This window comes from Syngnathoides biaculeatus, chromosome 1, assembly GCF_019802595.1.
Source record: "Syngnathoides biaculeatus isolate LvHL_M chromosome 1, ASM1980259v1, whole genome shotgun sequence".
Lineage (NCBI taxonomy): Eukaryota > Metazoa > Chordata > Actinopteri > Syngnathiformes > Syngnathidae > Syngnathoides > Syngnathoides biaculeatus.
In genome coordinates, this window is record NC_084640.1 from 8,740,632 (window position 1) to 8,754,337 (window position 13,706).

At 45.3% G+C, this 13,706-nt stretch overlaps 2 protein-coding genes across 2 annotated transcripts; one reads left to right on the plus strand and one right to left on the minus strand.

The window, feature by feature from the left end:
• Positions 1 to 1,805: 1,805 nt before the first annotated feature.
• hoxa13a (homeobox A13a) lies at positions 1,806 to 3,206 on the minus strand. The gene is made up of 2 exons (XM_061825745.1): positions 2,501 to 3,206; positions 1,806 to 2,226 (listed from the first exon to the last, which is right to left on the minus strand). Exons 1-2 carry the CDS (start codon positions 3,162 to 3,164, stop codon positions 1,976 to 1,978), a joined length of 915 nt encoding a protein of 304 aa, XP_061681729.1. The 5' UTR covers positions 3,165 to 3,206; the 3' UTR covers positions 1,806 to 1,975.
• Positions 3,207 to 11,515: 8,309 nt separating this feature from the next.
• On the plus strand, positions 11,516 to 13,098 carry evx1 (even-skipped homeobox 1). The gene is made up of 3 exons (XM_061825757.1): positions 11,516 to 11,688; positions 12,142 to 12,377; positions 12,577 to 13,098. The coding sequence occupies exons 1-3, from the start codon at positions 11,520 to 11,522 to the stop codon at positions 13,096 to 13,098; spliced, it is 927 nt and encodes a 308-aa protein (XP_061681741.1). The 5' UTR covers positions 11,516 to 11,519.
• The last annotated feature ends 608 nt before the right edge of the window (positions 13,099 to 13,706 follow it).

A 13,706-nucleotide genomic window follows, 5' to 3' on the forward strand; every position in this document is an offset into this window, starting at 1 on the left:
TGTATTTTTTAAGTCACGACTGGAAAAAAAAAAGAATACTAGTTCCAAAATAATTCGTATCGCCCGTCGCAAAACCACACCAATCATCACTGAGTATTTTAGTATCAATGTGTACATTGAGCAGGTACATTCCACGAGGGCCGCGAGTACTTTCTAATTGTTCAGGAGGAGGCGCTTACGAAAACAAAAAGGAAATGGTTTCGCATCACCGATGTGAGCGAGTGAGCCTGTCAGGGGAGTCACGCTGTCATTTGCGTGCCAGTCAGCCTGACTCACGGCTGAGTGCAGCCAAAGCAAACGTGCGGGATCTGACGGCCATACTGGATGCAACTGCACTTTGTCACGCACGCAAAGCACCTAAAACGCAATTTGACACCCACGGGTAAATGTGCAGAATTTAACATTATATATACTTTTTTAAAGTAATGAATATTTTAAATGGCCAACGTGGGTCTTACATGCAACTTGTATATTAGTTTTTGACCACCGCGCACAATCGTGCAGTATAGCAATCCCATCTACGATATAAATTACTTTAAAAACGCATTTGAGAAAGAGCGGATAGTAGAAATTAAAAATACTGCGTTAAAATCAGCATCTCCACACTCCCCAAAAAAAGGGCATAGAGGCAAATATTAACAAAACAATTTGGACACCAAAAGCACATTTTTATGTCATTCCCCGAAAAGAGAAAATTAAATCCCTTTCGTGCGTGAAATGTTGCTGAAAATGACAAACGTAACCATTAAAGCGTCTTGATAATTAATTAGTTCTACCTGAGTAGACTAGAATATGAATGAAAAAACATTTTAAGCCTGTATATGAAATCCACTGCATTGCTATTTTTTATACTGTAATAACAAAAGACCTGGAAGTTAGATTATGGCTAAATTTTACTGGACATTGTAATCTCACTACTTTCGTATAATAAATACGTAATTAAATGCAATATGATGGGCAAGATGACCTATTAGATATCCTTTAAACGAACGTAAGTGTTGATATTCTTATGTTGACAATGATTTCAATCATGGTCACAGCAGAAAATAGTCGCTAGATGGCAGTGTTCATCCATAGTTCAGCACATATCCGCTGTTTACTTTTTAATTTTTTTCGAATCTACGTTTACTGCTCACATACGTTTCAAATATTAAGAACCCGAATAATTTCAATACGATGCAGGCTATTCCAAAATAATAAAGATACGTGGAAAATGAAATCGCAGCGACGATATTGACCAGAAGATGAAAATAATGCATTAAAAGCCATCACCTCTCGAAACAAAACCAAAAAAAAAAACCTAAAATTATTTTTGCAGATATTAAAGAGCGGTTTCAACAATATCGGGTGCATTTCAACCAAATACATTTATTGGCACGAATACACACAACCCTGACATCATGCTAGAATTTACTTTATACAACGACATCAAAAGCCGAATTTTATGAAACGCGAAATATGCACGACGACAACACATCTCGGAAGATTATCTGAGCATTCGACAATTGCACCATGAAGATGGATATGAACGAGGACAAGCATTCCAACGAGCACTACTAGCTAAACATGTGAGTAAGATTAAAAAAAAAAAAAAAGAGCCACGAGGAAAGATTAATATTTAACATCCCCAGGGGCCAAATCCGAAATCGCGTCCTTTCCTGTGGAGCTTTGCATTTACCACTCTCGTTAAAAGTTGAAGATAAAAAAAAGGTGGAAGCTCGCTGTGCACCATTCTGCGAGAATGAGCAAAAAAAAAAAAAAAAAAAAAAGTCAAATTTGGCAGTTCAATAAATTTTTATCCTCCTTTGACGACAAAGTGGCAGGTGTTTTGCTTTTTTTCCCCGCAAAAAGGTCCAGGAAATCGTCAACCAACAAGAAATTGTTGTTCCAATGCAGTCCAATGTGTGTGTGTGTGTGTGTGTGTGTGTGTGTGTACGTGGAAGAGGAGAAGGAGGAGGAGGAGGGGGAAGGGGAACTAGCTGATGGGCTTCATTTTGTTGACAACCTTCTTCTCCTTGACACGTCTGTTCTGAAACCAAATCGTAACCTGCCGTTCGGACAGGTTGGTCTGGGCAGAAATCCTCCTCCGTTTGTCCTTGGTGATAAATTTATTGGCCGCGTATTCCCGCTCCAGTTCCTTCAGTTGCACCTTGGTGTAGGGGACGCGCTTCTTCCTCCCACGCCTGTACGAGCCGGCGTCGCCTCCTGCGTGCAGGGACACCGCGTCTGCGTGGACGGGGGTGGGGATCGAGAGAGCGTCAACAAGTGGGGGGAGAAAAATAAATGGAGTTGTGCGCCATCAAGGGTAGTAATTTGGATTAAGAGCAAGTCTAGCGTATGTTAAAGGAACAAAAACGTTGCGAGTTGAATCACGCAACGTGAATTATTGTTGCAGCATTTCTCCTTAAATACACAAAAAAATAAAAGTCACAAGCAACTTTTTTTAAAAATTTTTTTTTAATTCACAACACATGAGGGGGGAAAAAACACGCCTGGTTACCTGGTAGGGAGGACTTCCACATGTGCGCCGACTGGGGCTGCTCCTTGCCGCAGTAAACTTGACCGTTCCAGCCGTTGGCGGCCAGGCTCCACGGCTGGTAGCTTTCCACGGGCAGCAGCGGCTCGTGTCTGGCCTCCGAAGGCGCCCCGATGGCGGCGGGCACCACGGGGACGTCCAGGTAGCTGGGCACCGCTTGGTAGGGGCCCGACGAATACGTCGGGTAGAAGGCGAATTCCTTGGGACGGGAGGTGAAGTCGTCCCCCGCGGGGGCCGACGTGTCCATGTATTTCTCCGCATACGCGGAGGGGGGCTGCGCCCCGCACGACTTGATCCCGCCGTGGTGCGACATTCTGCACGGGTAGTAGCCGCTTCCGAAGTAGCCGTAGGGCAGGGAGGCGCTGGAGGAATTCTGGGAGGCCGAGCAGGGGCTGCACTGCTTCACCGGCTCGGCTGCGGGCGCGTCGCCGGACGGGTAGCCGGCGCTGGGTGCCAGGGAGGCAGGGTGCGCCATCAGATTCCTGCACTGGCTCGCCGCGAAGTTGCCACCGGCGAATCCCTCCATGTTCTTGCTCACTTCATCAGAACCGCCGCCGTTGTCGTAGAGGAACATCACCGACGGGTCGAGCCAGCAGCGAGGAGGACGGAGCAGCAGTGACGTTGTCATAGCACGGCGTCCAACATCGAAGCTTCTGGCTGCCGTCGAAAAAGCCCTCAGAGTGAAAAAAGAGCCGTCCTGCTTCCCGGAGCGTGACGCGGTGACGGGCGCCGCCATTGGTCCGCGCGCCCACACGTGACCCACTGTGCGAAAAAAGGAGGGACTGCAAACATCCCCGCTTGAGATAATTCGACGGAGGAATACGGGGAGACGTCATGCGGCCATCCGGACATTGAGCTTTAGTCTCATTTTGTTGCTGCGCAACATCTGAAAATGACTCACAACAAAGCCTACCCCCCCCCCCCCCGCACCCGATAGCATATGTGCTTCAAAAAACCCACATCTGCTTGGATTGTGCATCAAGCAAATGCAAAAAAAAAAAACCGAAATTGGAAGATAACCACGCAGCACACATGCAGTCCTGGAAACAATAGACCGATTTTGATCATTTTATGCTTATAATGCAACTAAAGATGAGTTTACTTGGACAACTAATTCAAGAACTGACTTTAAGGCCTCATTCTTTGCATCAATAGTTATCACATTGCCGTAAACACATTTTAGACCGTCCACGAGTTCTTTGCATTGCATTTTTAGGTAGCAGGCGTTAAAACGAACAAGAAGCGTGAAGAAAGCAAGGGTGGGGCAGGCACATTTTCCCTGGAATTACGCATACACTGCAATTTGTCCACAATTAAGCGTACCACTCGCCACACTCCACTCATAAAGTCTGCTTCAAAAGCAAACCTGCTTGAATTGTGCAGTATTCACGCAATTAAAAAAAACTTTAGGTGCACAAATGGACGCCACGCATATTTATCACTTTTAGCTTCCATGAACAAAATATTGCTCCACAGCAAGAAATTGCTCAGTTTTATCGCTTCACGTTACATCCAAAAAGCTACACTGGGAGACAAAACCGTATACTAGTCTCACGCCGTGCATTTTTCTAACCCCCCACGAGCACGTGAAAATGGGCAGCGACGTGAGCCGTTCCAGGCGTGATTTGCACAATGCTGCGGGTGCCCTTGGCTCCATTTTTACACGCGCTATTTAGCTCCGTGCGCATTTTCCCCAACATGGACGTCCAAGGGACGGGCGGGCAGGCAAAAAAAAAAAAAACAAACAAAAAAAATGAGCCGGAGACCCCATCAGCATGTGAAATTGTGCACGCCGCTGATCTTGGAAGGGGGGGGGGCGGTATTGTAACTCTGTCTCATTAAGGGAGGGAGGAGGACGCTGCAGGAGGCCAAGGTCAAGTTGAAAGTTGCCGTCTCGCCGTCCCGGCCGAGGGCCATTGAGGCTTTTGAAGGGGGCGTCGCAGCGGCTTGAAAAGAACGGAAGAAGGGTGAGAATTCCTGTCCCAATCAAAGCTATTGGAGGACATTAACTTTTACTATCATTTTGTTTTCCCTAACGGCGTTCGTCCAACGCGTCAGCGGCGCTCGGGCCGAGTCCACTTTTTCTTAACTGGACGTATGATTTTAAGAAATGTGGGTTTAATACGTGGGGTTTTTTTTTTTTTTTTTTTTTGCAAATAGGTGTGACAATGGTGGAAAGTGGAAAGAAGGGAAGTGTGTGTGTGTGTGTGTGTGTCTGGGGTGTTTACGACCAATGGCTCTCCGTCTGTTGCTTGCGACGCTTTCAACTCATTTTGTCTGTTCGGTTTAACTTGAACCTGAGATTTTTGCCTTGTTTTCTAAATTGAACTTTTCAGATGACCAGCAAGTAGGACTGAGGTCGCAGTACAGTTTACTGCGTAAATATACGAGGAATTTACTTTTTGCACTAGCAAGGAAACTAAATAAGTGGCCAAATAAACAAACCTTTGCACTGTAGTACTCTGAAAATATGACGCAACATCTTTAGCTAGACAAATGATTACTTTTAAATTTATGATGAATGCGCATTTGTCCCTTTTAAAACCTCCAACTGCAGTTTCAAGTTACTCTTGAGTTAACTTGACATGAATTTAGTTTGTTCCGAATTGTCTCGGGAATTGTTTAACTCGAAAATAGTGCTATATTTTTTGTTTGCCTTAAGGAGCTGATCTGATGTACAATTGTAGATTTCTACAGGAAAGCAGACTTGTGAATGTTAAACGTAAAACGTTGATGCGCAGGATAAAAAATTGCTACTAGCTTTAATTTTGGGGCTGCATTTAAAGTGATTATTAACTTGGTGCATTTGCGCAAGTGAAAGATTCATCATATTGTGCAAATTTCCGCAGGTACACAGCTGAAGAAATATGTATGATCCCTTTGAATTCATCCATGTCATTTTTCGTCGGGGATATGGTGTGACTGGAAGATCATCATGAATGAATATTTGTGAATACATAATAGCGGTCGTGCATGGAACCATGGACATCGTCCCGACGAGCACGTTGACAGCAGAGGCCCGCATAAAAACTAAAAAAATAAAATAAAAAAACAGTCCAGAGCAATATAATCTTCCAAATTCCCCGCTTGCACCAAAACTGAGAGTTCGATAAGTGACATTTTAAGCGTGGCACTGTACTTCAGTCCACTAAAATGTCTCCGCAGTCATCGATGAGATGGGGGCCACGAGGCAAACAAAAGCGAAAACGTCACATTGACGGGAACAGAACTAAACGAAGACCAAATATGGATGACATCCATTGACCGGACGGTCAAGGGCAAAAATATTTGTTTGTGTAGTCAAAGTGACAAAGCATACGTGCGCGACAATACTTCAATTTTACACGTGTACGGTATTTTTTTCTCGGGCCGTGCCTGAGTCAGTTCCACGCTCAAAATGTGCATCAATATTTATTTTTTAAAACCTCAATTTCAAATAAAAATGATTTCAAAATCTAAAGTTGGACAAAATCCATATATGCAAGTCTGTGGTCGAGCAGGAAACCTTTCTTTTAATTGCGGTCTTGTGTACATATTATTTTGAATAGCAAAACTCTGAAAATACGTCCACTTATTTGAAAAAAGGTAACATATAGGAGCTCTTTCGCAACTTTAAATGTATAACCATCCTAGAATGTATGAATATTATGATGGAATAATATGCTCATGCAGTTGAGCAACCAGAAAGAGGCCAAAATAAAAGGAGAAGGTTAAACGCTGGCTGGCTTTGATGAGACTAGTTTACGTTTCGTTGCGGTTCGGAGAAGTCGGACGTAAATAAAAACGCATCCATGCGAAGTGCTGTATAATGTTTTGGGGTTTTTTTTAAATTGTGATTTTTAATATCTGGACACAGTCAAACGAAAATGAAAGACATGAAAATACCGAGTTGGTCGGTCATCATTTCGCGGAAGAGAAAAAGACTTATTCGTGTCACCATTTGTATTTCCTGATTTTTCAGAATTTTAATGAGCGGTTGTTTGCTTTTAAATTGTAACGTTTTATTAAAACGAGGGGTGCGAGAGACATTCGCGTGCACTGCAAGAACACAGTTCTTGATTCGAGTTTAGATTATTCTAAATGTTTTTTTTTTTACTGTTATGACATCAGCACCGTTTGCAAATGTGGCAGTTACTGTTTTTGTGCCCTTTGTTAGTCCTGTTTTCAATGCTGGAAACATTAATACTACAAATTTATCCAGACTGCTAAAAACAAAGCTTAGAGTGGCGTTTCTCTTTTACTATTATTCTTGTTGGCAAAAGAACTGCTGTGTTCAAATATACAGAGAGGTACAGTTTGGGCCTGCCATGGGAGGTGGGGGCGAAAAGGCTCGAAAATGAGAAACACGCCGACTTGTAAAGTTCAGCTTTTTCAAAGGAGGCCAGCCAGTCCAAAGAAGATGGACTCCCCCGAAAGCTTGTGCGGCTTTGGGCTTGGTGCTCCTCTGCTACTGCACAACGGATGATGGCTCACTTCACGCCATGACGACCGCCCCCCTTCCAATGCGTGCAAAATGTTGGCGTCTCGTCGGTTTACAGTACTGAGTTGAGAGCAGACAAAAGGTTCGCAGCTGGAGCCACCGGGACGGGCTCGTCTTCAGGGTCAGAGAGTTGAACCCGCCTGCGTCAGCCCGTCTTCAAGGCCAAAGCGAAGCGGAGGGCGAGGAAGGGACGGGAGGGGCAACGCGTTTTATTTCCACCCAGGTTGGAGAAGCTCGCCTGTGGCACGCAGCTCCGAACCGCACGATGCATCCAAACATGTGCGCGATTGCGTCCACGCGAACACACCCAAGGCGGCATCGGCCAGGATTGGATTACACGCATACTGCGCAGACTCCATGGTCAAGTTCAAGTTGGACTGCCTCATAAAAATCGGAGGGGGGGGGGGGGGGGGGGCTGTATTCGACGCAGCCGCCGCCCCTCCCCAGGAACCCCTACCCCACGAACCTTGAGCTTCCCCCAGCAAAGAAGTCACACAGATTTTATACAATATGAAGATAATATTCGCATGCACTCTGCTTAAATACAGATATTAGCTGTAGCTCTATATAAACATTACACCAGTATATGAGAAAACTACTGATTTAGTGTTTTATTCAAGAAAGACAAAGTACAATTACAATTTTTATAACATAGCAATATATAATACTAATTTTGGCTATAGTAAGTAAAATAAGTTGTAGTATTTGACATCCTGCCGGCCGCTAGTGAGCATAGTGACGGTGACTAGACGTTTACGCGTTAACAAACAATGCACGAAAGCATTTTGCAACGAATAAGAAACGCTGCCGTAGCTAACAGAGTACTATCAAAGATGGGGCAATATCTTGTTTCTCCAAATCTATTGCAATAGTTCCTAAAACTATCTGGTTCAAATTCCTCCACGTCGGTACTGTCCGTTTGTTGTTATTTATTTATTTGTTTCGCCTATAGCTAAAAGAAAAATCGCAACCCCTCATGTCATCATCCGGATATACATTTTAAAATAATGACAATATAATGTGTCAAACGTCTACAGTGCCTATTTGTTTTGCAATCGGGACTAGAATGTAAAACAAAATATTTACAAATGAGTAGATACTTTGTCACTTCTGCTTTTTGGACTAAAGGCAAAACGTTACACGAGTCGTGCCATTGAAGGCCCCACACAGTCAGCAAAGTCTCCAGAAGCCCTTCCGCTGTCCTCCACTATCTAAAACACACACAATACAAGTGACACTACTGTAAAGCCACCAAGGTCACGATGGTTGCGCAAAGCACTCTCGGGAGCGTTATCAGCGAAAGATCACAAGATCCCATCTGCCCTGGCCAAGGCCCGTTGCATAACATCAAGTAGCGGAAAACAACCTTTGCGACGCATTCGAGGCTACTCCAGCAAGGAACCGGCAAAGCGCATCACCTCAGTGCTCGCCAACAGAACCTCAGAAGCGCGATAAACAAAAGATGCAAGTGGAGCATTTGGTTTGCAAAGAGCCAGCCCGGCTGACGACATATTTGGCCGTTATAGTGCACGCGAAAGCAGGATCAACAAAGCATCTACGGTGGAAGAGGGAGAGCTGTAATTAAAAAAATAAAAATTGAAAATTACAACTTATGGCGACACTGCTACGTTATTACTTTCTACCAGATTATTTATACAGTTAGCCCTGGTGTAGAGAGCATCATAGAATTGTGTATTTGTTTTGAAGTTACAAGGGGGAAGTAAAAATTGCACTACATATTCACGTGCGATAATACCATAAATTCATGAAAGTAAGACAAAACCAACCACGGAATTTTTTCAAAATTCAAATCCACGTTACAATTTTGGAGCGACTTTCAAAAAGTACAAGTACTACTCGAGGTATGAAAGAAAATCACAAATGTTCAAACGTGCGTGATGTTAGAGTGCCTAGAAAAAATAAACAGCGGCCTACAGTGAATGTCCAGAAGTATTTAAAAAACTTTAGTTGCATTTAACTTTTAGACATTAAATTCAGATTTAATCTTTTAAAACAGTACAGTACATTTACAATTCTCTCCCATACTTAAGTGTGAAGTAAGAAAGGGTGAAGAACCTGTTAGAGACTTTTTGGGTGAACACTTGGACCTACTATACTATATCTTGATCATTCGACTGGTATTTGGAGAGTCCATTTCTCGTTGGGGGAGGGGCTATAAAAAAACTTTGAAAACTATTATCAAATCTGCAGGTGTATTACCTATAGTGAAGGGACATCCAATAAGATGTGCTGTATATACCATCAAAAAAAAATAATAAATGTACTCAAATATTGCCACAAATGTGCCCCAAAAATGTTAGTGTAAAAACAGGGCAAGCAGACGATACAGAAAGGAAGATCTCCTGCCCCCCCCCCCCTTTTTTTTTTTACAGGGCAGATAAAAAAAAAAAAAGCTGGGGGAGAAAACCAAAGGAATTTCCCCCTCACTTCTGAGCAGGCAAGCTGCGTGCCTGGGGGGAGGGGCGGGCACCCACCGGGGCCTTTACCTCCATCAGACGGGCGAGGGCGTGCAAGGACAGCAGAGGCGGTTGCAGACTGGAGCTTCCCTTGCCCCCTCCCCTACCCCCCTCCTCCCTCTCTGGACACCAGCCCGCCCCATTGCGCGGCGGCCATCAGGGCGGCCGAAAGTCGACAAAAGCGGGAAGCGGCCGTCTCCAGACGCGCTCGGAAAACTGGCGCAGGCTGCATTCGCACAAGGGGATGCGGAGAATGTTCTGGAATGTGCGTACGATTATGGATGAGGAAAATGGAGGATGTCGTTCCATCAATAGCCACGTAAAGATAAAAATAGCTGCTGTCATGTCCGATTGCTTTGTGATGACCACGTTACGTTAAAAGAAGCAGCAGGTGTGTGATGTGAAGACATCTGTGCACATTAGCTAAATTTGATAATCATTTCCACTTTTACTTTCGTACCATAAAGGCACAATATATCTTTGAATGTGTTAAATTATTAGTAAAAACTGCAGCAAACACGCAGCATTCACCCCGGCATCAAGAATTTAAACATTGTGTCGTTTCACCTTGCAAATGAAAGGCAGTCACTTTAATTACATTTTGACATGAAAATGTAATGGCAGTAATATTCAAACTCAAAGGGGAGGAAGTATATTTTTCTGTTTGGGTGTTTCCTGTCCTAGCTCTTAACGTTTAAAGACTTCAATGTCACCGGGTCTCTTATCAGAACTGACCCTGGGACTTGACCTTTAAGGACTTTACTTGACTCCACTTAAAAGGTGGTGGTGGTGGTCGGTGGTGGTGGTGGGGGGCAGTAGTAAACCACGTGAACGGGATGTTGTGGGCGGGGTTTTTGTTTAGGGGCCAGGCAGGGGATGGAAGGGGGCAAGCCACGTATATGATTGAAAAACAACATGGCTCTTCTGATAGTGTGTATTTGTTGGTTATGGTTAGTGTCTGCAAAAAAAAAAAAATAAATAAAATCATAGAGCTCTCACATACTAGTGGGGTAAACGGATAGCTAAGCAAAATTATTCTGAAAAAGTACTTCATTGCTCATGTAATTGCTGCACATGATTTAATATAAATGGATGAATCCACGTTAGCGCATACTATTTATGTACACTTCACCGGTTGCACTTGCTCAAATGTATTCAAGTGATTTTCAGTGTTCCTACTGCTTTGTGAACCGCCTTAAAAAAAGTCAAAATAAACAAAAAATACATCTTTTTGATTTAATACTGGTGATTTTTAAGACTGCACAAATGCATTCAATCCTAATAATTATTTTTGCGGTTGAGAAAATTCTCTTCAATGCCGCCGCACGGATGGGGAATATCTTGCTTCTCCGAATGTGTTTGGTGTTATTCAAGATTATCCCGTCACTGCTGCCCCCCTTCCTTTCAACTTTACATTGGGATGCAAGTGTGTGTGTGTGGGGGGGGGGGAATGGGGGAGCGCTTATTTTGACAAGTTGAAAGGGACTAAAAGTCGAGAGAAGTCCAAATATACACTAGATACGTGACAAATAAAATGAAGTGCGTATCGAAATTAATGCGTGACGTCACCTGGTCATCCTGTAGATTGGCCTATTAAGACTGACAGCTGAGAGGGGGCGGGGGGGCAGAGGGGGCGAGGTAATGGTGATCCCTCCCAGAGCTCCTTCTCCACACTTTTCTCTCAGGGTCAGACCGGATTGCATCCTCTCTTTTACTAGCAGCCTCTCCTCCTCCTCTTCTTCGTCGTTTTACCAGACTCAGCCGACAACACGCCACCGCAGCGGCCACCGCACTCTCGCCCTCCGCCCGCCCGCCCCCCACCCCACCCCACGCCCTAAAAACCATCAGCACCTCTGTGGAAGGCTTGCACTCTGCCTGCGACGTTTTCGCTTTGCGGCGTGCGCACGGGATGGAGACCCGCGAGGAGATGCTGGCCCGGGAGGGGAAGACGAGCCCAGGGAGAGGGTCGCACGGGAAGCCGGACCGCAGAATCTGCCTGAGTCCCTTCGCGAGGACGGAGGCGGTGATGGAGGAGATCGCCCGCAGGAATTTGTGCACGGAGATGGGAAACCGCCACCGGGGCGATGGCCCCCGCGACCATAAAGACGCCAGCAGCTCGGACACGGAGTCCGACTTCTACGAGGAAATCGACGTGAGCTGCACGCCTGAAAGCATGGACTACCCCTCGGCTGAAGGTGGGGGTGCGCCGAGACCGGCTCAGTGCAACTTACACGAAATGTGAAATGCATGAAGCGCAATAAAAGCTTCGTTTGCAGTCACGGCGCTAACTCATTGCACCTGTGCATGAGAATGCAAATAAAATACACGATTTTTTTTTTTTAAAGGAGTAATGGCTAAGACTATTTTAACCTAACTAAAGTGTTAATTTTAATTCAGATACTGATAAGTGCTTCAAATTACTATTTGTATCCTATAAAACCCATTTTTAATATTTTTGGTCCTGGTTTACCCAATTTGCATTTTTGTAAAACTCCTTGTTGCATCTTAAAAAAAAAAAAGATGACAGGACGCTTAACATTAAAAATTACACCGAAGTATTCATAATTCTATTTCGTAGAAAATTAGCTTCTGATCACCCTCCCTCGCCCCCTCCCCCTCACGACGTGACAATTTACATTTTCTTACAGGTCGAAACGGGGATTCGCCCGGCCTGCCAAGTGATTCCGGTTCTGACCCGGGTAAGCCCGTCCCAGGTCAGAACTCCCTGTCCTACTCTGCGGATCAGATTCGCCGGTACCGCACAGCCTTCACGCGGGAGCAGATCGCGCGGCTGGAGAAGGAATTTTACCGGGAGAACTATGTGTCCAGGCCCAGGAGGTGCGAGCTGGCAGCCGCTCTGAATCTCCCAGAAACGACCATCAAGGTGCGATGGACGGGAAATCAAATTGACTTCGTACTTGAGAAAAAAAAATGGACGAAAGAGATGAGGCAAATTGGCCAAAGAATAGTAATAATAAAAATAAAACTGGTACCTCACAGGCCTTTGCTAGCCCATGCGAAATATGTAGAAGTCCTTATGGTCCTTGGAGTTGGGGCAGCGGTTAACATTTGTGTGTCTGCAGGTGTGGTTCCAGAACCGCAGAATGAAGGACAAACGTCAACGTCTGGCGATGACGTGGCCTCACCCCGCCGACCCGGCCTTCTACACCTACATGATGAGCCACGCCGCGGCCGCGGGCGGCCTCCCCTACCCCTTCCCACCCGGGTCCCACCTGCCGCTGCCCTACTACTCGCACCTGGGCGTGGGTGCCGGCTCCACTCCAGCCCCCGCCTCTCCTTTTCCCACCCCCCTCCGCTCCCTGGACGGTTTCCGCATGCTGTCCCACCCCTACCAGAGGCCCGAACTCCTGTGCGCCTTCAGACACCCGTCCTTGTACCAGAGTCCGGCTCACGGGCTCGGTCCCGGGGGAGGCCCGTGCACTTGTCTGGCCTGTCACTCGGCTCCATCCAGGCCCCCGGCCTCGGACTTCACCTGCTCCCCGAGCAGCAGGACTGAGGCTTTTGTCACCTTTACGCCTTCCGTGTTGAGCAAAGCTTCACCCGTGACGGTGGACCAGCGGGAGGAGGTGCCCCTAACCAGATAAAACTTGTATACGATTTAGGTTTGACCCAGTTGCAGGAGTCTTAAAAGTTGGGCGCAGACCATAGCACAAAAAAAGAAAACCCCCCCCCCCCAAAAAAAAAAAAAAAAACCAAAACGTTCTGCCAACTATAAAGCACATGAGGGAAAAAAATGAAAATTTAGGAGAAAAAATATGCAGCTACAGAAACATTTCTACACATGGTTATGTTTTTTTTTAATCTGCCGTTTTTCCATGTCCATCCCCACCTACGTATTTTGTCAGGCTCAGAAAATGATGCTTTATCCCGTTACACAGCCTGATGTTGATGCTGAATATTGAGGGCAGAATGAAGGATAATACAACGAAGGGGGTGGGAGGACCACGCCGCGGAGTGGGGGGCGAATTACAAAAGGAGTATTGGACAATCATATCTTGGAAAAAAAGACAATTTCGTATTTTCTCCGTCAACTTTATGAAGGCCAGCACATCATTATGATTCTCTTTCAATTACAGTTGCTGCTTAGTGTTTGTACTTCCCATTGAAATGATTTTCTGTTATAGGAATGGGACTCGACCTCTGTCTAATTTGCAATAAACCGTAAAAGTGGAGCAGGCGAGTTTTCGTTTAT

What these genes read in the sequence shown, in the direction of transcription:
- evx1 (XM_061825757.1), top strand. Translation starts at nt 11,520, where the DNA reads ATGGAGGAGATCGCCCGCAGGAATTTGTGCACGGAGATGGGAAACCGC. An exon ending in GGACTACCCCTCGGCTGAAG is followed by an intron (nt 11,689 to 12,141) that starts GTGGGGGTGCGC and finishes ATTTTCTTACAG; the next exon opens with GTCGAAACGGGGATTCGCCC. An exon ending in TCCCAGAAACGACCATCAAG is followed by an intron (nt 12,378 to 12,576) that starts GTGCGATGGACG and finishes GTGTGTCTGCAG; the next exon opens with GTGTGGTTCCAGAACCGCAG.
- hoxa13a (XM_061825745.1), bottom strand. Translation starts at nt 3,164, where the DNA reads ATGACAACGTCACTGCTGCTCCGTCCTCCTCGCTGCTGGCTCGACCCG. An exon ending in GTGGAAGTCCTCCCTACCAG is followed by an intron (nt 2,227 to 2,500) that starts GTAACCAGGCGT and finishes CCGTCCACGCAG; the next exon opens with ACGCGGTGTCCCTGCACGCA.